The following is a 26,083-nucleotide window of genomic DNA, read 5'->3' as shown; positions in this document are numbered from 1 at the left end:
ACTCAAACTCTCTGGATAGGTTCACGTTTTCCCTGGGAACCCAAGGAAGTCAAAGTGGATGTAGAGGACTTTAAGGACAGGGAGGGGCAGTAGGGAGAGGGAGACAACTTGAGCACGCAGAAACATATGTAACAGCAAAGACTGGTTTGAAGTATGATGCTTTTTGTTCCTATGCTATATCAGACATTTATCAAAAGGCACTGAATAAACAAACATTCTCATAATCCTGAAACTTGAATTTAAAATGCATTAATTTATTTTTAACCACTAGAGTTTCAGAAAAATATGTCACAGTGATGCTATACTTAATCTGGCACTTTTAATAATAAGAAAGCTGGAAATAGAAGGTGATGATTTATATATTTCTTAAATTATGAATGCACAATAGAAACTAAGAGTAAATTTTATATCAAGGTTATAAACAGATGAAAAATGACAATCTATACTTGAAATGCAAACAGACTTCTAATTATAACAAACCCATAAAACTTGTAGCAATAGGCAGTTGCAATACTTTACTTGAATACAGTCTGCTCTCGGATTCTAACAGTTTTATTTTTGATAAGCAGTGATTTAAAAGGTTAGTCACCTCATCTTATTATTCAGTGTTTGTAAATGTGAAATGGTGACAGCTTGAATTTACATGTTAGCAAACTGGATAGGCTGCCTCTAATTCCTTATTCATTCGTTCCAGGGCTACTGTGTGCTATCCATTATGCACATCCCTGGGAGTACCTTAATGAACAAACTGTCAATCTGAAAGGGAAACAGATGAATAAACACATAAGCTCTGAAAATAGGGATCTGAATGGAAATATAATGCTCCTGTTTGTCTCCCAGTCAGATAGCTACAATTATATTCCAACAACTATGATGATATTAAATAAATCAAATTCTCCCTTCCCCCTTCCTGGCCTACCTATTTTATTTTGTTTTCCTCTCCTTTCTATAATACATTCAATTCCTTCTCCTTTCATTCACTGACTCTAGCTAATTAATAGTAATTAAAACTATCTAACCACACTAAATTAACTGTGCAGGCCAGGTGATAGCTCAGTCAGTGATTGCATGAGGATCCAAGCTGGATTCTTTTCCCATAGTAATCCAAGTATGGGAAGCAGGTATAGCTAGATCCATGGGGCTCAATGCTAGCTAGCTAACTCTACTTGGAAAATTCTAGGCAGGTGAGAGACCCTGTCACTGAAAAGAAGGTTAACAGGACCTGAGGAACAACAGCTGACGTTTGTGCTCTGGCCTCCACACGCCTGCACATACACCAACATCCTTACCCCAACATGCAAGGAAGCATACACACAAAATAAAACTTCCTATGCACTGGTGATACCATTTTCTGTTTAGCCTCCACAAAACTCTGTTTGTGCTAATTTGTAAATGATACTGAGGCACAGGAAGCCTCTTAAGTTGCCAAGGTTGCCTATGTGGAAAGTGGCTGAATATACTCCCAGGTACTCTGATTCAGAACCCAGGATCCACGGTGTACTGCCTGGCTCTAAAATGAAATGGGTAGGATGCCTGTCAAACTCCATGCAACAGTAACCTGTGTGCAAAGATTAAAGACCATGTGAGAATGGTCTTTAACAAAGGCAAGAATACAAATTTCAAAATCTGTTTTCTTTCAAAAGTCACAGAGTATGGGAAAGAAGATGTTGAGAAGGAAAACTGTAGCATTCTATGTGGGTCTTCTCTCTTTTCCCTTGTGGGAGACAGTGACCTCCACCTGCGTAAGCAATGAGAGCTGGCACTGGACTTGATTACTGCACATCTGTTATGGGTCTCAGAATTCATTAAACAAAAGCAAAGTGAGGGAGGAAAAGAGCCTATAATCAATGTTCTCTCAGTTGTATTGTCTTTAGTTTGAGTGGCTTTTCTTGTTTTTCACCAGCAGGCAGATATGCCCACCTCACTCCATAGCAACCATATTTCAAAACAATTTAAATCAAGCTTAGTAGCTAATTATCCTAAGGTCACACCAAAGACCAAACCACCAGAACATCAAAAACCCAAGACTATCTAAATGTGAGTTATGCAACATTATTTTTTCCATAAAAAAAGGAATGAACATTTTTTTTTCTCTCCCTGAGAATAGCTGCCTTTCAAAATAGAGCTCTTAAGACATTTCACCTCTGCTCAGAATGCTTTAAGCTGGCCTCCTGATTACAAAAATCTCATCAAGGCGCTTTCTTAAGATGAAGAATGTTTTATAAATTGTAATGGCTTTAATCAGCTCCCTCTTTGAAGCTATTTAACTCTGTGATGTAGCCCAATTATGTCATTTATCGACTCTGTATTAATTAAGTATCATTATAGAGATTGATTTATATACTTTTTCACATCTTTCTTGCCAGATGGTATAACATTCTCCCTCTCACTGACACTATAAACATCACCTGGATTCACTCAACTCTCTCCACAGCTGAGTCTTTCATCAACTCTTAGTCAAGCTATCTTGATTGCTGCTCTTCCTTCCTTCTTCACTCAGCTATTGATACAGAGCACCAGTGGTCCTTAACCTTCTAGTGCTGTGACACTTTAATCCAGTTTCTCGTGTTGTGGTGACCTCCAACAATAAATTATTTTGTCACTACTTCATAACTGTAATTTTGCAACTGTTATGAATCATAAAGTAAATATCTGATACACAGTCCCCAAAAGGGGTCACCGCCATCGTAGGCTGAGAACCGCTGCAGTACACAAAGGGCAAGTGAGGCAAATATAAACATCATACTTATGAAGCAAAGTCCCTCAGTATCTCAATCTCTCCCCATGTGGGTATACAACGATCACAACAATGTAATGGGGAGCCTTCTGCATCTTTAGCTGGTTAAAACTCAGTCTGTTCTATTATCAAGGGCAGTGGAGAAGATAAATAGAAAAATATATATTTGATCTTTCCTTCCCCCATCTCAATTCTAAGTGGCTATCATGTTTGGATCTGAATTTTGTCATACTATCTTGCTACCCCCTCCTCCATCATGTATGACCTCTTTCACTCTATACTCTTAGGACATCCAAACTCTCCTTCTATAAGAAGGCAATGCACACATGCAGGTTAACACTTCTAAAGCTGTAGTTTAAAATTTTTTTTATTAATCTTTATTGAGTTCTACATTTTTCTCTGCTCCCCTCCCCTTCAACCCTCTCCCGAGGTCCCTATGCTCCCAATTTACTCAGGAGATCTTGTCTTTTTCTACTTCCCATGTAGATTAGATCTTTGTATGTCTCTCTTAGGGTCCTCATTGTTGTCTAGGTTCTCCAGGATTTCATTTGTGGACTGGTTTTCTTTGGCTTATGTTTAAAAACCACTTATGAGTGAGTACATGTGATAAACCTTCCTCAAGACCCAGTAATACACTTGTGGGTATATATCCAAAGGATGCTCAATCGTGCCACAAGGACATGTGCTCAACTATGTTCATAGCAGCTTTGTTTGTCATAGTCACAACCTGGAAACAAGCTAAATACCCCTCAACCAAAGAATGGATAAGAAAAATGTGGTACATTTACACAGTGGAGTATTACACAGCAGAAAAAATAACGACATCTTGAATTTTGCGGGAAAATGGATGGAGCTAGAAAACATCATTTTGAGTGAGGTACCCCAGACCCAGAAAGACAATGTAGTTTTTACTGTTAATGTGCACCAGAAACCTAGAGGGCTTGTCAAGCCACTTGCTGGACTCCAACCTTATGCTTTTCCACTTAATGGATCTCAGGTGGAGCCTAAAGTTCTATATTTCAGCAAATTTGTAGTTGCTGATATTGCCAAGGAGCTGGGACGAGGGTGTCAGCATACTTGATGCTTCTCCATTTCTTCTGCATTAAACTGAACATGCTGTTCATCAAATATCATCACTTCTGATCATCCCAAAATTATATTTCTCTCATTCCTAAGTAGACTTGACTCCAGCTGAACTGATCCACTGAATATCACCCAAACACATCATACACTCCATTTTCTTTTGCCTTGATATTGCATAGAATGTCTTTATAGCTTCTTGTCAATTATACCCCAAGGGTAAATCTTCAGTGAAGTGGGGCCCAGGTTTCTGTTATCTGCTCTAGACTCTGACAGCATTACTTCCTCACATTGATGGGAATGATATAATGAGCACAGAATTTGTACCAAGAGAATACACATTTAAATCCAGTTCTTCATAAGCTGTGTAACCCGATAAGCCATTTAATCACTCTGAACTTCTAAAATATAGATACTAACTAGTGAGTCACATAAAAAATAATTAAAACAATTTAAACCTTTATAGAGGCTTAGAACAATATCACCATAGAAATCAGTTTGTGGTCATTGCCTTCCTCCATCCTTCTCCCTAACCATGCATTTTCTACTATATATAAAATTCATTTGACTAATTATCTGAGTCTATTTTTTACCTAGATAAAATATTTCTGAAGGAACAACAATGACTAGGGCTTAGAAGATAGTGGTCACTAAAATGCTTGTCTTGGTTACATTAAAACAAACAAGAAAAAAAAACAGGCATTAATGCATATATTTAGGGTCTGAAGACTGGGAGGTAAAGATAAATGAGTTCCTGAGACTTCCTGGCCAACCATTCAAGACCATTTGGAAAGTTCCAAGCCAATAAAAGACCTTGATTGCCCATCAGAAAAAAAGATGGTTCCTACCTAAGGAATAATACCCAAGGTATAACACCAGAGATTGTTCTCTAATATCCACACAAGTGAACCTTCACGCACGCACATGTGTGCATGCGTGCGAGCACACACACACACACACACGAGAGAGAGAGAGAGAGAGAGAGAGAGAGAGAGAGAGAGAGAGAGAGAGAGAGAGAGAGGAGAGAAGAGAGAGGGGGGAGGGGATTCTAATTAATCTTTTTGTTTGTTTTTTGAGATGGGGTTTCTCTGTGTAACTTTGGAACTTTGGCGCCTGTCCTGGAACTTGCTCTGTAGAACAGGCTGGCCTCAAACTCACAGAGATCTGTGTGCTTCGGCCTCCTGAGTGCTAGGATTAAAGGCTTGCACCACCATCACCAGCCCTAACTAATCTTAATCACCATTTGTGCCTAAGAAATTCCTGGGAAGTTGTCAGTAAATGTTTAATTAAAATAAGGTAAATTTCAGAAGCAACCTAAGACAAATGGGTCCATAAAGCTGCTTTATTCTATAGAACTTCCCTATAACTAATTATACTTATTATTATTGAAATATTTTCTCATTGCAAAAGTAAGAGAAATTTAACACTTAGAAAACCTGAAAAGGCTCTCATAAGCTAATGTTCAATGGTGAATGAAAGGTCAGTTCACTACAAAGGCATCAATAAAACAAAAAGTCTCTTCTTTGAAGTAAATTTGAGCACAGACACTCTAAATCATGTAGCTCAGAAAACCAACAAGAGCCTGGAAGTGATTCATCAGAAAGCAGTGGGCTTTCTTCTGAGGGCATCACATAGCCATGTGCTCTTCTGAACTGGCTGCTGCTATTAGTGTTACAATAAAGACTGTTGTTATCAGATGAAACTGTCCTGTGAGAACTCCTGAACTGCAAGGGCAAATGCAATGAACTGCATTGCATATTCTGTCCTTTAGCATTGCTAGCTTCTGCCATATTCCTAAAAGGAGTTCAATGCCACCGTCTCTCATGGAGGTGGAGGGGAAACCTTGCCAGAGAGAATCTGAAAACATCATTGTTCATAATTATTTTTAGAAAACAAATTTATAATTCGGACATTTTGATAGTTTCTTTCCAATACAAAACAGAGTGTTCCAAAAAAAATCCCAAGATATTCTAAGCTTACAATGACAAATTTATACAATATGGTCAGTGAATACCAGGAAATGAGTCACCTGATTTGTTATCATCCCTGTCATGATTTATTCTACAATCTCTAACAAGTTCTCGTCAATAGTCATTTCCAAAATTCTACTGTGATGTGGGATTCCCCTCTATATGCTGTGATTACCATCTATTAATAAAGAAACTGCTTTGGACCTATAGCAAGGCAGAACTTATGTAGGTGGGGAAAACTAAACTGAATGGTGGGAGAAAGAAGGGTGGAGTCAAAAGAAGCCATGTAGTCCTGCTGGAGACAGACGTCAGAACTTTAGCTGGTAAGCCACAGCCACATGGCGATACACAGACTAATGGGGATAGGGTAAATTAAGATATAAGAGTTAGCCAATAATAAGCTAGAGCTAATGGGACAAGCAGTGATTTAAATAATATAGTTTCTGTGTTTATTTCGGGTCAGAACTGATGGTCGGCCGGGAAACAAACAAGAGGCCTCATTACAACACTACTGTTCATCAAATACTATGCAGGATGCTATAAATAGACCAACCTTCCCTTTCTCTGTGTCTGTAAATCAATGTCTTTCTGGAACTCAGAGCACAGTACATAATCAGGCAATTGGGCAAACTGAAAGGTTTTTCAGCAATTTCATTTTCCTTGGACATAAAGATACACCAGATTTCTTAGCTTCCAAGTATTAGCATGCTGACCAATAGAATTTGAGTCGAGGTGACATGCTGCATCTAGGCATACATAAGAATGACCGTGAAAAATCCTCCCTCTGGGCTGTCAGCTTTCTATCAGGTTTTTGTTCAGCTCCATGCAGAACAATCAAATCTAAAAGGTTGAGAGCCACAGATGGAAAAAAAGTAGCTGCTAAGTGACTGAAATATAAAGCTGTTTGTTAGCAGTAGTCTCTGCTATCAAAGCCTGCACCAAAACTGCCTCCTGCACAGTGGATACCAAGGGCTTACAGGATGATGTATCAAAAAGACGCAGATCACCAGGACTATGACTGAAAACCAAAGAACACTCCCCAAAAGAAAGGCCTGAACAATGAAAGACAAAGTGTGACAGAGAGACAGAGAATGGAAGGAAGCAGAGAAACAAATGCAGTCATAGGTAACTAAAAATGTAGAAAGTTCTAGAGAGATCCTGGGAATTGGGGCAGTTCTATTTGCATCTGCTGAAAGGCTTGACACTGGGCAGAAGCTAAGAGATTTGTTGACTATGAGAAATGGGGGCAAAGAAAAAGAAAAGTACAGCTAAGGGCTATGTGATGTGCAGGGCAGAAGTTTTTTTGCTGATAAAATGAAACAGAAAGAGGTTTGGTTTTTACAAACACTAAAAGTGGCATCAACCTAGAACACCCAAGAGAAGAATCAACATATAGGTAGATACATGAGCCTTGAGGTCATAGCAGAATATTTATAGAGAATTGGTGGAGAACGGTTAAGTATAACATTTCTAGTCAACCACCAAAGAAATAGGGTGAAAAGAGAGGGAAGGGCACAGGGAGAGAAAGAGACAGTAGAAAAGAGGGACATGGAGAAGATAAGGACATAGGGAGAGGGGGAGACATAGAAAGACAGAATGGGAGGGGAAGGAGAAAACGGAGGAACAGAGGAATATGGAGAAAAGAAGGGATGGAGGAGGGAGGAACGTGGGGGACAGGATATAGGAAGAGGGAGGGACATAGGGGAGGGGCACAGGAAGAGGGAGGGACGTAGGGAGAAGGATGTTGGGGAGGAGGAAAATGGGAGTAGAGAGGAATATAGGGAGAGAAAGGGATGGAGGAGGGAGGGTCATCGGGGGGAAAGGGGACATATGAAGAGGGAAGGGCATTGAGGGAGAGGGACAGAGGAAAAGGTATATTTGAAAGAGAAGTCCTAAAACTCAAATCATTTGATAAATTGGGAGTTATCTGTGACTTTAATAAGTTCCTTCTCAGTACTCATAAAAGACACACTAAAGTGTCTGTGGTGAATGAAGGATGAACAACCACAGAAATACAAAACGTGCCTTTACAGAAACCAGGTTTTTAAAACAACCTACGGGAGAACGAGGAGATTTTGCTTCATCTTGATTTTTACTTTTCAGGGTGAAAGAATTCAATATGCTAATGTATCCAATTCTCTGAATGTTTACTTTCCTACCTAGAAATGGGAAAAATAACACACTATCTGCATGTTCCTTCTGGCTGATATAACAACAAGCAACATGACTTGTGTGAAGGCACTCAGAGATACGGTATGTCATGGCCAATATTAATCCATTATGTTGCCCAAATGGAGTGATAGCATTAAGAGAGCAGGGAAATGTTGGCTATAAAAGCCCATGAAAAGCCATAATCACTCCAGGTCTAGAGACGTGAAGAAAATGTTGCTTTTACACAGTAAAAGTTACTGACCCTAAGCTTTAGAGGCTAACATCCTGAGGGCCCATGCTGGGCAATTCTCACTTCCAGCATGTAGCCTTGGTTTCCAGATGTCTTTATTATTCTGAGGCGATAAAAAATTTAAAAAAAAATAAAAATTGAAATAAATAAATAAAAAATAGGTCAATGAGCCCTGGGGGATGGCTGCACATTAAGTCATCTGGGAATGTATGAGTCTTATGATTGTAGTTCTAAAATAAAGATTCCTGGCTAAGCTCCAGTTTCATACGCATTCCATAATTTATGCCTCATGACCAGTGAAATCATGGTGAATGACCACAGCTTGCTGAGTGTGTTATTCCAAGGAGTAGCTGAGGTAGTGTGGGAAGTAAGCTAGCCATTTTTAAACTTCTCTCCTGGGAAGATGAACCATCCAAATGGGACCAGTCTCCAAACCGTTAAAGACTCTACAAAGGCCATTATTTTTAGTTTTGTGACAATGGTGTAACTAGGACTTCACTCAAGCAATGCTAGTGGGTGATTCTTAACCTGTACTCTCTTGCTCCCCAGGGAAAGCCTCTTATCCCCATAAAATAAAAACAGCCTCCATCCTTCACTTTGCACTCTGAACAACTGTTCTGGCTGCACATCCCAGCTGCTGGTTTCATTTTAGAGGATGAGGAGAACTAATTAAGGCCAGCCAGCTGTGTCCCCAGCTCCAAATAGCAGATATGAAGAATACAGTTTTTCTTTATAATAGAAACAGAAAGTTCAGTTCCAGGACCAGGATAAACTTTATTTGTAATTACTTTTGCATTCTTGACAACACAGACCAGGCTATATTAACATGGTGCTTCTTTAATCTGCTTTTCTAAAATATTTTATTTTATTTATTCAGTATATGACCACCATATATAGCTATTAATCTAGGGCAAATAGACTCATGTCAGCTTTTAGAGCCTTTATCCATTGCAATACTGAATTTATTTCTAGGTCTAAGATTCAATGAAGCACCTTGGCCTGGGACAGTTATTACATACTGGCAGTTTTATTTACTCAGGAGACTGGCTCAGGAGAATCATTTGAGCTTAAGGGTTCAAGTCCAGATTGGACACATAACAAATCCCTGGGGGTGGGAGTCAGAAATATACCTCTTAAAAATTAAAAGTAGGAGCTCACTGCTTAAGAACATTCCGGGGTCTTGTAAATGACAAGGGTTAAGTTCCCATGACTCACAACGTAGATCACAACCATCCACAATTTCAGTCCCAAAATAAAGACACACAAGCAAACACTCATATACAATGAGTTGTGTATACAAAATATTTCTAAAGCAACACAAAATAAATTAATACTGTGCCATTACCTCAACAGGATTCCAGAGAGCACAGCCTTCTAGTCCAACATTTATTTATACAGGCATCTACAGATAAACAAGCCTTTTTCATAAGTTTACTTCATTTAGTCTTAAAAATCATTTTATGTACCTATAGTCATTCACTTGTCTGTACAGGAAAATTACATGGTAAATAAACTTATAAACCAGTCACATAGTTATCCAGAAAGGTCCTGTAGTCCCAAGCTCTTTCTATGATACAACAGACATTCCTCAACATGTCATGCATTCTGTTTTTATTTTACTTCTGTGGCAATATGGAAAACAGTCTGGCCTCCTCTGTAGTCATTAGGAATCTTGGATGAAACACAGACATGAACTCAGTTCTCCCTCCAATGAAATGCATAATATGTTAATTGTAGAAAGAATGTTACAGGATCATTTTCAGTGTGGAAACCTTTCAGAGGAATTCATAAATGATGCCTGGAATCCCAAAGGACCAAATAAGATTGCTGTGGGACAATGGTCTGTACCCTGTCACTTGTATTTTAAATAAACGCTGATTGACCTGTACCCAGGCAGGAAGTATTGGCAGAGTGACCAGGCAGGAATTAGAGACGGGGCAATGAAATATGGAGAATTCTGGGAAGAGGAAAGAGTCAGTCTGTAGTTGTCACCCAGACAGAGAGGAAGCCAGACACAGAGCAAGCAAGATGTGACTGCCTCACTGAAAAAGGTACCAAGCCACGTGGCTAACACAGACAAGAATTATGGGCTAATGTAAGTTATAAGAGTTAATAAGAAGCCTGAGCTAATTGGCCAATCAGTTTATAATTAAAGCAGACCTCTATGTGATTTCTTTGGAAGTTAACAACTGTGGGAACCGGGCAGGACAGAAACCTCAGTCAACAGAAGATATAGCAATCAAATTACCAAATATGGAACTGGAAGAAGTTTCCATGTGCAATCAGTATTTTTATTTGGATGGTTTGCTTTTATTTCATGATGTGTTTTTGTTCATAGAAAACTAATTTTTGAAAATAACTCAAGTAAACAACACAACTCACCTGTAGATGGAAAAGGATGCTACCGATCGGATGAGGGATGCCACAGCCCCCACCTTGGCAGCTTCCACAGCTCCCTGTGTACGGTACTGCACTGTGATCCCGTAGCTGGTGTAAGGCTGGTTGTAAACAACTATCTTCCCTTTTGCCTCTGATGCTCTTCTCTGGAGTTCATCAAAAGAGGACACTACCAGTACTTCTGCTGTAATGCCTAGAAATAAAATCCAAACCATTAACTTATGCTTTCCCATCAGCTAGGAGGAACTGGCACACAAAAGGTCACACATGTTCTGTTGGCTACATCTGGCAAACTAAATGGAGAAGATTGAAGTTTGAAAGCTAGTTACCATGGGAGCGAGACTGCAGAGTTAGTCATCTGCCCAAGACAAAGACAATGTATTCAAAATAATCTAACATACGACTCAAGGTTTTTCAACTCACTCCACCAGCTAGCATTAAGTCATAAATTGCTTGGAAAGAAGATACCTTTACCCCTTTCTCATGAAACCATGTATTTCATTAGAAGACATTATTTATTTTTAAAATTGATTTCAGAAATCTTCCTGTTAATAAAACACATATTTAGTTAGTCCTTCATAAAGCTATTTTCAGATGTTACTAAACAACACTCAGTGGCAGCAAAGGGTAGCAGCCTGGGAAGAACACTCTTAGAAAACAATGTTTTTTTTTTTTATAAATCCAACTTTCAATAAACAATGTTTTCTCCTGAGAAAAATAAAAAGTCAGCTTGTTTTCTTCTTTCAGTAAAAACACTACAAGAAGATGTGGAAGCTTCCTGTGCTTCTCAACTTATGATAATTCATCACCAAAAATATACTACTATTCTTCAAATAAAAAATGCAGAACATGTATAAATGCCCTCAAATCCTTCTGTTCTGGTTGATGTGCCCACTTCCTCATACCACTTTCCCATACCACCAAACCTTTCTGGCTAAAGGAGGATTTCTGTCTTCTAAGAATTCATGCAAACAAATCCACACACACATACACACACATACTCATGTATGCACACACACATATACTCATATACATACAAACACATTTGCACATACATATATGCACATACACACACTATATATATACATGCACACACACATTCACATACTCAAATACTCATACACACATATTCAGATATACATATGCCCACATACATACACACAGAGGGTAGATAAATCTAACTATAAGAAATATTCTGTTTTTAAATTTTTGTATGCTGAATTTGAATTGAAGGCCTTGCCTATGCTAGGCAAACACTCAAATGCTGAGCCACATTTGCAGTCCCTGATGTCTATTATTCTATTGTTTAAGCCATGCAATTATTAATTAGCAAAATCTGAAGCAATAAGCATATATCTGTTATATTTTTCTTAATATTACAAACTGGAAAATTAGGGTATTGAGTTTTTTGGGAGGAGTAATTTTATTTTGTAAGTTTAAAAGATGCCATTATAATGGTAACCACCATTTGGAAAATCCTTTAACTTAATTTACAGTCAAAAAGAAGCAATATACAATTACAAAAGGAAGGGAATCATCAGTTTTCCACATATGCATTGCAAATATGAATGTGGATTTAGGAAGGCAAATTTTGAGATTCTGAAACCTAGAGTTACCTTGAAATTTGACCAATGTCAATGTCGATACTGAACAGTAATTTTGCTGATGACTTTCAGCCTTTCTTTATTAATTAAAGGTTCACTGAATCAATCCAACATGATGTCCAAACAAAGGAGTAATTGGTATCTGGATTAAAACTACTAGAAATGAAGTTAAAATTACAAATTTTAAAAATTTAACTAATAGTAGGGCATTTCTTCATTACAGTGTATACTTCAAATTCCTTTGATACATGACAGAATGAAGACTTCAAAGGACCACAAAGCAAACTTGACAGCCCAAAGGCAAATATAAATCATTCCTGCAGACTTGGAGAAGAGTTTGAATGAAAATATTTCCCTGAAAGCAGAGTCCTCTCTGATTCATTTGTCTGTTTCATTCCATCATCCAATCAATATTCAAACACTGACAATATTTTTTCTTAGAAATCAACACTGGTTGAGCCCGTGTCTCCTGTCTCACCGTGTTACGCGCTCTCATGTCGGGTCTTGATTACCCGTATTGTAGACTTTTATAAACCGTGCCTTCCCAACACTTTTGACCATTACTGACATCTCAGCCTCCAGCTCAGCTCATTCAAAACTCCACAGTTTCCAGTTCTGATTACATTAACTTCTGAGAGGTCAGAGTTGTCCACAGCGGTGCCACTTTGCTCCTATCCTACTTCTGAAATCCTTCTTTGAAGATTCACCATTCAGCCTGTCATTCCAACCTCTATAGATATGTTTTGCTTTTATTTTAGACTTCATTAGTACTGCCTTAATGTTCTCACTCTCTTTCTTTGCTAATTTTGTCCATGATGTCTTTATTCATACTCTTGTCCATCACGTCTTATGGACTCCATTCTCCCGACTTCATTGTCAAAACAAGTCACTTATCCACCAGGATCCTGTTGAAAATCGCTGCTTTAACAGGCCTTATACTTTCTGCTCTATCTTCTCACTCCCAGCTAGTAAAGCCTAAGTATACATTAAGCTCCCTCCAGACTTTCAGGGCACCCTAGGTATAGCAATGTGAGAGACAAATGAGACTTTTTTGGGAACTCTCTCTACTACCCAAAGATGATCCCCTTGGAATTTGTCGCCATGTTCATTTTGGGGGCACTAACAGTACCTGGCAGTATGTGAACATAGTTGGTCAATGTATGCTCCTTGATTTTTACTACTCTAAATAAGATACAATTCTAACTTGACCTACAAAATTTGATAGTCCTTCCACAGTCACCCAGAAATCCATTCTCATACCATTTACCCAGGACACATCTGCAAATCAATAACTTGGCAAAGACACTCTGGGGCAATCTGAATATAAATATAAATTTCAGGTATGAAGACTCATATTCTAGAGCTAAGAACACTTGCATAAGTTTCTTTCCTTTACATAGAATTCTACAGCTAGCATTGAAACAAATCAAAAAGACAAGAAATATCAAAAGCTGATAGTACAGCCGTGGGAAAAAGGAATAATAATAATCAGAGACAGAATCACTGAAAATAACAAACACTAGGAGAATTTCCTGTAGTGACATAGATGTTCTACCCCAGAGTTGACACCTTAGCCCTCAGCCAAACCAGGCTACTGAACACTCAGAATACAACTATTGTGACAGAGAAACTAAATTTTTAATGTCATTTAATGATAATTGATGTATATTTACATTTAAACAGCCACATGGGGGTAGGACTCTCAGTTGCTACAGCTTAAGTCATTAAAAGAGCTGAGAGAATTGCTGCTGACCCCAAGGGACTTGCTAATGACAGTCTGATACAAATGTGAGCCATGACTGTGACCTGCTCCAGAGGTCACAGATCAGGTGACAGTAACCAGCAGCCACATTTGGGAAGGCAGGGTATGTACATAACATCACACATCGTGGGAAAATGTTTTCTCAAATTAAATGAAGTAAAGTGAGGCCATCTGGAAAACTTAACCCTTCATGCTACACCAAGGAAAATACTCATGCTGGGCTACGATCAACAGCTCTTGTCTCTCTTCTCCCCACCCTCCCATCCTACAAGCTTGTTCACAAAAGCCTCTAAGAGCACTGTAATGTCAACAGTAAGGCCTGCCATAAAATTTATACTCATAACTGAATCCTATTTTCAACTTCTTAGTCCACTTAGCATCCTTAATTTTGTCACAGCCCTCAACAGAATCTAATTGTGATAATATAAGATACATGGGAGGTAAAGTTTTTTTCATTAATGTTCTGCAATTGTACAATAGGACTCATACATATATATGACACACATATATGTATATATAAACACTAAAAAAACTGAAACAAAAATATAATGGCCCAGCTGTATCACTTTCAAAAATTCTATTGTTCCAAGGACCTTTTGTACTTCTGTAGTTCAGAGTAAGTGCTAATACTAATGTCTGTATTTAAGTACATAATGGTTATTCTAATGCTCACAACTCTACAGAGTAGTTTTTATGAGGACACTTAAGTGTAGAGAGCTAAGTTTATGTAACCAGTTGGTATTAAAGCTGAAATTTGAATTTTGGGTCATTTGCATCCTTGGGTCATATACTTTCTGCTAACTGCATTGCTATGTTCTATAATAAATGTAAAATATATGAAAATAAAATCTTGGAATTTCAATTTTAAGAATAAAAAGGAAAAATCTAAATAGGTCTGCCAAAGTTGTCATCAGTTATCTTTAAGGCTCTTGCTAATAAATTGGGGTTGTTACATATATTAAGGCCTGGGTTGGTGATATAGGATGTGGACAGGAACTTCACTCTAGGGTAGTGGCTCTGAACCTTCCTAACGCTCCAACACTTTCACACAATTCCTCATGTTGTGGTGAACCCCTCAACCATAAAGTTTTTTTGTTGCTGTTTCATAACTGAAATGTTGCTACTGTTATGAATCATACTGTAAACATCTATGTTTTCTGATGGTTTTAGGTGACTCCTGCGAAAGAATTGTACAGGCCCCCCAAAGGGGTCACAACTCACATTTGAGAACCACAGCTCTAGGGCAAGACTCATCAGACTGTTAGGAATGATGAAAGGGACCATGATCATTAATTTCCAAAGAGACTGTGGAAATGAAGACAAAAATACTCAGAGTAACTCTCTTATTTACTGTAAAAATTACAAAAATTCTCAGGTTCTTTTTTTGCATGCTTTATTTTCCAATTCAAAATTTCCAAGCCATTTCCCCTGTCTGTGACTGTTTCGGTAGTTTCCCTGCAAAGCAGAATGCTGACCTCAGCAGCATTGGCTGGTGCCATCTGCCCTATGAGGAAATGGACACTGACCAACCAGTTCTCTGTCTCTTCTGAATGCTTCCTCCCAAGGACAGTTTTTTAAAAAAGACAATAGTGTTTTATAATGGTTTCTACCATTACACCAAAAGACTACAGACAGAAAACTATGTCTCTAGGCCTCAGAGCAAATTATTCAATGTAGTTTGTTTTACAAAATTGGTTCTGATTTCAGAAGACTTAGCCATCTAAAGAGAAACAGTCCAACCACCCCTACTCAAAGGGAAGGCTAGTTTCTTACTCTAACTATGTGAGCTCCTATTGGGTGACCATCCAAGTTAAGTAGGTCCCTAGAATGGGTGACCTTTCCAGAGATCATAGTCATGGAAAACAGAAAAATAATTGTTCTTCCAAAGTCAGTGTTCACCCTTATGGGGTAAGAAACATGAAACTTTTAGCAAGGCAGACAAAAGCACTCCTTTCTGGGGATGTCTTTTTGTTTACAAACGATATGATTTTACAACATACTTTACCAGGAAGAACAAGACTTAAATATTCAAATTAACAAGTGATAGTCCTTCTACAAAGTCAGGATTTTATCCTGGACATTAGATACAAAAAAAGATTCTATACTTAGGAATATAGAATACAGAAAAGTGAGTTAAGAATAAATTTTAGAATATTTAATGCCAAATAATTGAAAATATAAATTAAAACTTCTCAAAATCTGACAGGTGGAATTCATTTAGTTTCATATAAGAAACTAAGAGGACTTGAAACAGGTCCAGTTGCTTGAAAATTTCTGATAGGACATTCTCAGATAAAGAATAAAAGAGAGTTAAAAATGTGTAAAAGGATGCCCATTTTGCATTAGTACTACGCTACTACATTTACAACTAATACACAACTAAATAGTGGGACACTATAATCTTTGACAATAACCAAGGTATTTATGGAACTCCATTTTCATCCTCAGGAAGAGAAAGAAAACAGCTTGTTTGAAAATATTTTTAAGGAAGACTTAACTATTTGTTTGAGAGAAAGTTGGAAGAACAAGGGGTAAAGAGCAACTCTGAATGGGGTAAGAGGTTATCTGGCCCATCATTGGCCAGTCCTCTCTAAACCCACCACTCAGATGTGATTCAAATTAAACCTGAGTCATCAACCTTGTTGGAGAGGATGGACTCGGTCAGCTGCATCAAAGTTCAATAGCAAAGTAAATCACCATCATCTGTAGAGAGGCAACTGTTGCCTGTGTGTGCTGAGAGTTTTCTTGACACACCAGCACCTGAGCAGAGGATAGGCAGGACTTCTGGGCAGAGACTGGAACCCTGGGAAGAATCTGGGGTGCAGGAGATTCACGAACTGAAGAAAGGTAATGAGCTACGTGGCAGAACATAGATTAATATAAATGGGATAATTTAAGTTTCAAAAGCTAGTTGGGAACAAGCCTAAGCTAAGGCCAAGCTTTCATATTTAATAAGTCTTCATGTTATGATTTAGGACTGGTGGTCCAAAAAAAAAAAAAAGAATCATCTACAGATGAATGCATTGATAGCTAGGAAAGACAGTTCAGTGAAAATTAGAGAACGGTGTCCTTCCTCTCAATACACATCAAAGCGGTAGAATGCTTGGCACTGAGTAGTAGAAAACAAAAATATCTAATGAATTTAGCAAGCATCAGTGATCTAAAATATGTAGCCTCACATGATAAAGAATCTAAAGAGCAGATAGGCTCTACGTATTATAAAACATAGACCTGGAAACCTCTGTTAGCTAAGCAGCGAGACATCATTCTAACAGAAATAAGTAGCTGTGTCATACTGTTAAAAAATTCTGTGCACTTTCAATAGGATTCAGTACTTCATCTCCAAATGCAGTTTTCTCTGAATTTCATTGTCACGAACCAAGGGCAAAAGTGACAGGCACTATTGTACTTGTGTTTGTAGCAGGTTGAAATAATGTTACTACAGTGTTATGTCAGAGAAACAAAATAGCTACGACAACTTGGTCTTCCAAAATGGGCTTTTTATTTAACTACATTTTAAGCTTTTGAGTGTCCTGTGCTCTCTTCAGGCAAGTAAAACTGTATGAAGAAGTCTGTACTAAAACAGAACTTCAGCCTCAAACCACAGGAAACCTATTTAGCATCATGATTCATATTAATGAAGTTTAACACATAAAGGAGGTTCAGCACTGTAGAGATGATATAAATATGAGAGCCTTATATAACAATTCCCTAGATGCCATTTTATAAAATCCTTTGACCTGAGGTATACAAATTCAAATTTAACTACTGTGTTAATCTAGCTATAATTAAATGCTACTACCACAGACATGACAAGGGCATTATCTATACCTTATAAATGAGACAACCCATTACAAAAGATGGAGACAGCAAAAAGGAGGAAGGACATTTGGCTCATTTAATAGGCAAGAAAACAGTTGGGCAAAAGTTTAAGGATCTTTGCAGATTGGAAAGTGGTGATGTTTGCTTTAAGTCCAGGTCAGGATGACTCCAGAAAATACGTGTCACTATTCAACTATGCTTCCATGATACATTTTAAATTTCTAGGTGACTGTTTATTATAGAAATGGATAAATACTCTCGAATGACAGTAATATCTGAGTATCACATACTATGTGTTTGCATGTTTGCAAATGACAGAAAATATATTTGAGGTGTTTGGGAATGTTTTCGCTTTTATGGCCAGTGGTTAGACTGACTTCAGGCATTCTGTTCCTGGTACTGCCCTTTCTAGTGACACCGTCATTTTCAGAGTCTGGTGCTCAGGTTCTCCCATTCTTCTCATGCTACCCAAAGAGAGAAGGATCTTTGTGGCAGCTTCCACAGTAAAGCTGGAAGAAGCTTCCTGGACCTCCAAGCAACAGACCTGTTCAAGAACCATGGGTAAATCTAACACTTTGGCCAAAGAGATTGGCTGTGCTGATCACCATCCATGCCTGGACTTGGTTAAGAGACAATCCTACCTAAAGCAATGGTGGGTAGTAGGCAAAAGTATGTTCCCAGATGTAAGAAGTAGATCCTGGGTAGCAAACAGCAGATGACCACATGGGGATGTCTCTATGCCACCATAATATGTGACACAAAACTTTCCCATATTCTGAATTCAGTATATTTGTGTTTAATTAAATTCCCCATATTGCTCAGGATCCAATTTGGCAGGGCCTCTCAGATCATTATCCCCAGCAACTGAATTCCACAAAGAGAATAGGAAGTTTCTGCTGAGCTTCTGATGAGGTGTCAATTAATGAAAACCAGGCATTAACTCAACAATGTTAATAATGTATTAATCCTTACCAGAAACACAAACACAGACTCTATAGTAGTAGAAACCTAAGGGTACTGGGGCTGCCAGTGTGCAGAGTTCCCAGGAACCAGTGTGGCCTGATTTTATCCCTAGACCATATTTTGAAATCACTATCTATACAATCTTATGATAAAAAAGCAAAATCCAAAACATCGGCACATTTTTCATCAGATTGTAGGGTAGGTTTTCCAAATATTTAAAAGGGAAAAGTATCATGTCTGTATATACTCAATAACAAAAATCTTGGAGCCCAGTTCAGGGTTTGTCTGTGGATTTCTGCCTCTGCTTCCATTAGTTACTGGATAGAGTATCTCTGATAGCAATTAGGGAAGTCACCTGCTTTTAGTAGATGGCCAATTCAGGCACCTTCTCTACTATTGCTAGGAGTTAATTGGGGTCATCCTTGTGGGTTTTTCCCTTTTATTAAGTTTCTCCCTAACCCTGAAATGACCCCCATCAAGATGTCTCTTTTGCTACTCTTCCCCTCCATCCTGCCTTCAACCTACCTTCTGTACCCAGCCCACCCAATCCATTCTCTCTAGTTTCCATCCTTCTGTCCCTCTATTCCTGGTTTCTTGTTTACCCAGGATTTCCTTTCTACTTCCCCTTCCCAGGGAAATCTGTGTATCCCTCTTTGGGTTCTCCTTGTTATATAGATTCTCTGGGGCTTTGGATTGTAGGTTGGTTATCCTATATTTTGCTCCTTTGCTCCTTATAACCACCCATGTGTGAGTACATACTATGTTTGTCTTTCTGGGACTGGGTTACGTCACTGAGAATGATGTTTTCTATTTCCATCCATTTGCCTGAAAATTTCATGAGGTCGTCATTTTTACAGCTGAGTAGTATTCCATTGTGTAAAAGTACCACATTTTCTTTATCCATTTCTTTGTTGAGGTTGTTTCCAGGTTCTGGCTATTATGAATAATGCTGCTATGAACATAGTTGAGCACATGTCCTTATGGTATGATTGAGCATCCTTTGGATATATGCCCAAAATTGGTACAGCTGGGTTTTGAGGTAGATTGATTCCCAATTTTCTGAGAAACCACCATACTGAATTCCAAAGTGGCTGTACAAGTTTGTACTCCCACCAGCAGTGGAGGGGTGTTCCCCTTACTCTACAGCCTCTTCAATGGAAGTTGTTATCTGTGTCTTTCATCTTAGCTATTCTGATAAGTGTAAGATGGTATCTCAGGGTTGTTCGGATTTGCATTTCCCTGATGACTAAGGATGTTGAGCAATTCCTTAAATGTCTTTCGGCCATCTGAGTTTCTTATATTGAGAATTCTCTGATTAGATGTGTACCCCATTTTTAATTGGATTATTTGGTATTTTGATGTTTAGCTTTTTGAGTTCTTTATATATTTTGAAGATCTGCCCTCCACCAGATGTGGGGTTGGTGAGGATCTTTTTCCCCGCTGTAAGCATACACTGTCTTATTGACAGTGTCCTTTGTCTTACAGAAGCTTTTCAGTTTCAGCAGGTCCCATTTTTTCCTTGTCTGCCTCGGAGCTGGTGCTGCTTGTGTTCTGTTCAGGAAGTTTTCTCCTGAGATTTTTCAACAACAACAACAAAAATAAAGAACTTCCATACGGTTCAGGATTCAGAAATTCTACATCTCAGTATATTCTGAGGATATGAAATCATGTGTCAACAGACTCTTCATGCCCATGTGAACTATTGCTCTGTTCACAGTAGGCAAGACATGGGAATGGGATGAATGCCAATCACATAAATGCATTAAACAATGTGGTATGTCTACACTTGAAAAAGGAGGATTTCTTGACATTTGAGCCAACATGAATAAAACTGAAGATCATTAAGAGAGCTACTTGCAGAAAGAAACACTACATAATATCATTTCCATATATACTCTTTAAAGGTGGAGCTCATAGAGAATAAAATAATCATTACCAAGAGAGGGGATGTGTCCATTTCTTTTCCTATTGCTATGATAAAAAAAAATTACCCTGACAAAAACAACTCCACTTTACTGTTCATGAATGCACGGAACTCAAGGAAGCAGGAACCTGACACAGACAGTTCTATTCATTCATAGCCAAGAGCAGGGAGCAACAAATTAATGTGTGTTTTTAATGTGTGTGTGCCTGTGCTTTGCTGTCTTCCACACCTATACAACCCAGAATCTCCCATGCAGCAGATGGAGTGTGTCATTCACAGTGGGTGAGTCTTTCCACCTGAGCTAACGTATCAAGGTATTCCCCTGAGGCCAATCTAACCTAGTTAGTCCCTCACTGAGACTCCCTTCTCAGTTGATTCTAGAGCATGTCACATTGACAATTAAAACTCTCCACCATAGAGAGTACTTGGGAAATCAACAGACACAGAATTTTAGTTAGGATGTATTCAGTTGAAAAATCTACTATACATCATGGTGACTATAGTTAAAAATAGTTTGTATACCTGAAAATGGTTGAGAGGTAATTTTTAAATGTCTTTACTACTAAAAATGGTAATACTTATGCCAAATACCTTCATTTATCTATTCTACAATGCATATAAACATAAAACTATCATCTTTTATGCTATAAGTCTATATATACAATTTACACGTTAATTATAGAAACTATTTTTTATTTGAGAGAGAATTGGATGTGTTCCACAGTGTAGGAAGGAGTAACACATAATAAATAGTATGTCTCAAAATATTTTCAGAATGAGCTTTTAAGCTGTATTTTTAAAAGACACTGTTCAGTAAAACCTTCTAGGCAGAAGGCCATACAGGGAGCTATATAAGAGAATTTTCATAGGAAAAATAATATCATCAGGATGGAGAGAAGGTTCACCAGCTAAGAGTGCTTGTTGCTCTTCCAAATGACCCATTTGGTTCACAGTCCCCCATATGTGGAGGTACACAAATGCCTGTAAGAGCAGCTCCAAGGGACCTGTAATCCTCTTCTGGTCCCCATGAGTACCCTCATGCAGTTTCATGTATTCAGAGACACATACATGCTGTGGGAACTCCTTCAGCCAATAGCCTTTAAGATACCAGCCCACTTTGGACATGGTCTCAGGTACTATAAAATGCAGACTTAAAGAGCACAGGTTCTTGGCTGCTGGGTTTGGTTCCAGTTTCCAATGCACGCAGAGGAATGCAGATCACTACCCTTTCTGTGAGTTCACCCCCTATTAAATAAACCTTTATTATACTCAGTTCTGGGCTAGTGTGGGACTGTTTTATTATAAATTGCAACAGATACACATAAATTAAAAAATAAATATTTTCTTTTTAATTTAAGGTATTGGAGACATTGCTCAGCACTTAAGGTCACATACTGCTCTTCCAAAGGATCCAACTTCAGTTTCCATCACTCATGTTGGAAGGCTCATAACAGACTGTAACTCCAGCTCCAAGTTAATGTGACCTCTGTGAACACTAATACACATAATTTTAAAAGAAAGAATTGAAAAGAAAAAATATGACTTCCCAGATTGGAGTAGAGGAGACATAAGTTTGAAGATGACATGGCCCACTGGAAAGAAAGACTACACCAAGGTGGTGGGAGCTTGGCTCATTTTACAAAATCAGAATTTTAAAAATACTTTAGAACAAGAACTTTTCACTGAATTATTTGAGCAAATGACATGGAAAAAGGAAAGTGAGCACAATGAGACAAATGAAAAAGAGTTTGACAGGAACTGAATATCTGTTGATAAGGAACTGGACATCTGTTGATAAGGAACTGGATATCTGTTGATAAGGAAATGGATATCTGTTGATAAGGAACTGGATATCTGTTGATAAGAGTTTGACAGGAACTGAATATCTATTGACTAGCCACAAACTTGGAATAGTTGTGCATTCCATGTTAGTAATTCCTTAATTGACAACATACTTAAATTATAGTGGATATTTGCACAGAAAGTGAAACAAGGGCCAGCGCAGGGTCTGAACCAGTGACCCTCTTCCTAATGATTGACTGCTAATGAGCCTAATTTCTCTTGGAGTTCTATTGCCCAACACAGGAAAGCTGGCAGTCATGTACCCAAATACATTAAAGGAACTAAATGAAACAAATATCCCCCTGTCCTAAAGGAATTAAATCACAACTAAAACTTAGCTTATTATTTTATTTGCTACAAAATAAAAGCTAGAACTGGATATGTAGCTTAGTGGCACCACACTTGTCTAGTATGCACAAAGCCCTAAGTTTGATTCAGCAAAACTGAAAGAAGTCAATGGGGAAAAATGAACAGCACTAAAATTGTGATTTGGTCTATGAGAACTTCTGGGGCCAGAGTTCTAAAATGTATGCATGTTTATCTTGTCATTCTTCCTCCCAATTTCAGTGACATAGTCCATTTCTGTTTTCTTAGTCAACCCCTCAATTGTGTTCTTTTATAATGACTGATCTTAATCACTCATTCTTCTTCTTAAGGGTTTATCTTTTGTTGATTCACTTAAATTCACCAAACTTCATCTAGTGTCTTCATACAAAACAAAAGTATATCAACATTGTTAGCATGAAAAGAAAACACATGTCCCTACTTCCTGTTCTTTGCTTTCTCCAACTGGTCAAATGTCTGAAAAAAAAATCTGCTTTTTCCATTTCTCTCCCCATTTTCCATTAAAAATTGCTTTATTGAGACTATGTTTAAAGATATAGAAAGATGATAGATAGGTATGTAGGTAGATGATAGATAGATATATAGATAGATAGATAGATGATGGATGATAGATAGATAGATAGATAGATAGATAGATAGATAGATAGATAGATAGATGATAGATAGATAGATGATAGATGATGATGATGATAGATAGATAGATAGATAGATAGATAGATAGAGATAGATAGATAGATAGATAGATAGATATCAGCCACTTATGTGTGTCTTTTGTCTAGTCTACTTGGAGGTATGAAGTCATCACTACTCCCAATGCTGGAACATTTTAACACCCTCAAGACAAACAAGGATCACTGAAAATCACTAACCCTCTGTGCCCCAACCCCTGATAACTATTCATCCACTTAACCCTGACATTCATCAACATTTTAGCATTGGAACTTCATTTCCTATTGTCACGGTAAATAGTTCTATTCTACTGTGTTAAATATTACTTTTTTTTTAAAAATCCATTGGTTTCTTAAGGACTTGTCTTTTTATTTAATGCAAGGTATTCCCTAAAGCCAGTGAGAACTGTGAGATCCTGATGCCAGCAACTCGTGATGTTTGTATGTGTGTGTGCGTGTGTGCACTCATGTGTGTGTGTGTGTGCACTCATGTGTATGTGCATGTGTGCAATCATGTGTATGTGCGTGTGTTGCCCATTTACTCATTGGAGCCCAGTCAAACTTCCAGTGGCCAGTCCCTTAAAGATAACTGAGCTCCCCTTCCCCACTCTGCATATGTGAACCAGAAGCTATCAACTGTGAATAGTTACACTTCAGCATCTTTATCAAAATTTGTAATTACTCTCTTCAATAGCTTCCTATCTGTACAGTTTCTTTTTAGGGTGGTGGTGGAGGTTGTCACAGAAGCTTTCAATGTCTTTCATTCTCATATATGAGCCTGTAATCTTCAATACCCCTGCAAAAGAAACATCCTTGCCCGTAGAATCTGGCAGCAGCATGAATCATGGACTTCCACATGGTTGCCGGTGGAAGCACAAAACACAAACATCTGCTTGATCTCTGCACAGATCATGGACATCACTATGGCCTCTGGGTGGATCAGGGAAATATGGACCATGAACACCAACATGACCCCCCAGTGACATCACATACCAAAAGCATCAACATGGCCTGTGAAGTCAGCACACACCGCAGACAACATAGACCTGGACTGCAGCACAGATCATCTCTCCCGTCTGTGTCACCTGTACCCTGGCTTGCATATAGCAGGTATTCGATATAAATCCACTGAATTAAAAAACAAATGATGTCTCAAAGGTCATTTATTGACATAGTATATGCGTAAGGGTATGATTTGGGGGAAATGCAAGCATCTGGAGTCAGATCAATATATTAATCTTTGGTAATTGTAACTAATGTTTCCAAGATCATCGATTGCTTCCCTCAACTTTTCTAACTTTGAGAGCCCCCCTGGAGCATCCATTTTCTGCCAGAAGCCTTTGACTTCCCAGTTTCTGACTCTTCTAGTGGAAGGCATGTTGTTTCCAAAACAATTCGAAACATAGATGCACTTGGTTGCCTTCACAGCATCAATAATCACATTCTTGGTGATAAAGAGCCCTGTAGTCTCACATTCCACTGACACAGGAAAAAATAGACCTTAAGGAAACCAATTGATTGATTTTTTTCTGTCCATTAAAAAAATTAAATCCTAACTTATCTGAAATTGGGTTTTCTGGCATCAGCATTGCCTTAGGTAAATGAATAGAATAAAATCTAAAATTACGTTATTCATTCAAGAAGTCCTCAATAGTTGGATAAGTCCTAAAGGAAATTTTAAAAAAAAATAAGCACAACTCATTTCTTTGCCTGAAGTAACATAAATTAGATCAGAGACATAATTAAATCACACATTGCACAAAGGAGTGCATCCCAATGCTGAAGAATCCAGAGAAGGTGCATACAATCCCTGAAAAAAGACTTGTCCTGCCCCAATGTGAAAATATAAAGCCAGTTCCCTACAGACTCCACACTGCCTAGGGCCCTTGTCATATGCCAGAGAATTTTCTAGAATGGTGTGCTACATATTCTCTGGTATTTGATATGTGGAGGGCTATTAGAGGTTTCGTATCAGGGAGATATACTCTTAGCCTTTCCTACCCATCTCTCCTTTAGATAACTCAGGTCCTGGTTTACCTGGTAATTTCTTAGAAATCAGCACAGCACTAAATACTAGATGGTAGTAATCAGTGCTGAGTGTTCTGCTGGCTCCTACCTGCCTGCCCTTTCCTTATTTCTTTGAGAATTTAATAATGTCCACTCAGAGGATATATTCAAATATTTTAAATAAAACGAAGACTCACATGAGGAAACGCCATACTTATTATAGTCACTAAACAAGTGCTGCTCTCTATATCGTGCAGACTGTCACTGTAGACAGAACCAGAGTTTGCTGATGACATGGGCACTAACATCTAGAATTTTCCCAGTCTAAATTCAATCAAGCTTGATTTCCATTTCCCACTAGAAATACCAAATACTACGTAAAAGAATGGTTGAAGTACAATTGAGGCTCACATAGAAAATGATGATGTATACACTTAGATTAGAAGTAGATACTAGAACCCTTCCTGCTACAGTGTTTAGACTTTTTCATATTGTTGCTGGGGGAAAAGTACCTGGGCCACTGAGTAGGAAATTTACAAAAAGAAATCCAGAGCCACATCC

The 26,083-nt window shown here is 38.2% G+C and overlaps 1 protein-coding gene and 1 pseudogene across 2 annotated transcripts in view; both read right to left on the bottom strand.

Moving 5' to 3' along the window:
- LOC126513887 (POU domain, class 5, transcription factor 1-like) overlaps positions 1-26,083 on the bottom strand; it is a 467,898-nt pseudogene that overhangs the window by 117,694 nt on the left and 324,121 nt on the right.
- Positions 1-26,083, bottom strand: part of Cpq (carboxypeptidase Q) — a 331,662-nt gene that overhangs the window by 231,173 nt on the left and 74,406 nt on the right. For both annotated transcript variants that reach the window (XM_050162425.1, XM_050162417.1), the window contains one exon: positions 10,571-10,778. In XM_050162425.1, the coding sequence (XP_050018382.1) occupies positions 10,571-10,778 (208 nt within the window). The remainder of the gene's footprint in view (positions 1-10,570; positions 10,779-26,083) is intronic.

This window comes from Alexandromys fortis, unplaced genomic scaffold (genome assembly GCF_014885135.2).
Source record: "Alexandromys fortis isolate MF-2015 unplaced genomic scaffold, M_Fortis_MF-2015_v1.1 scaffold_17, whole genome shotgun sequence".
Lineage (NCBI taxonomy): Eukaryota > Metazoa > Chordata > Mammalia > Rodentia > Cricetidae > Alexandromys > Alexandromys fortis.
Note: the sequence above shows the minus strand (reverse complement) of the source record. Positions and strands in the feature narration are given on the sequence as shown.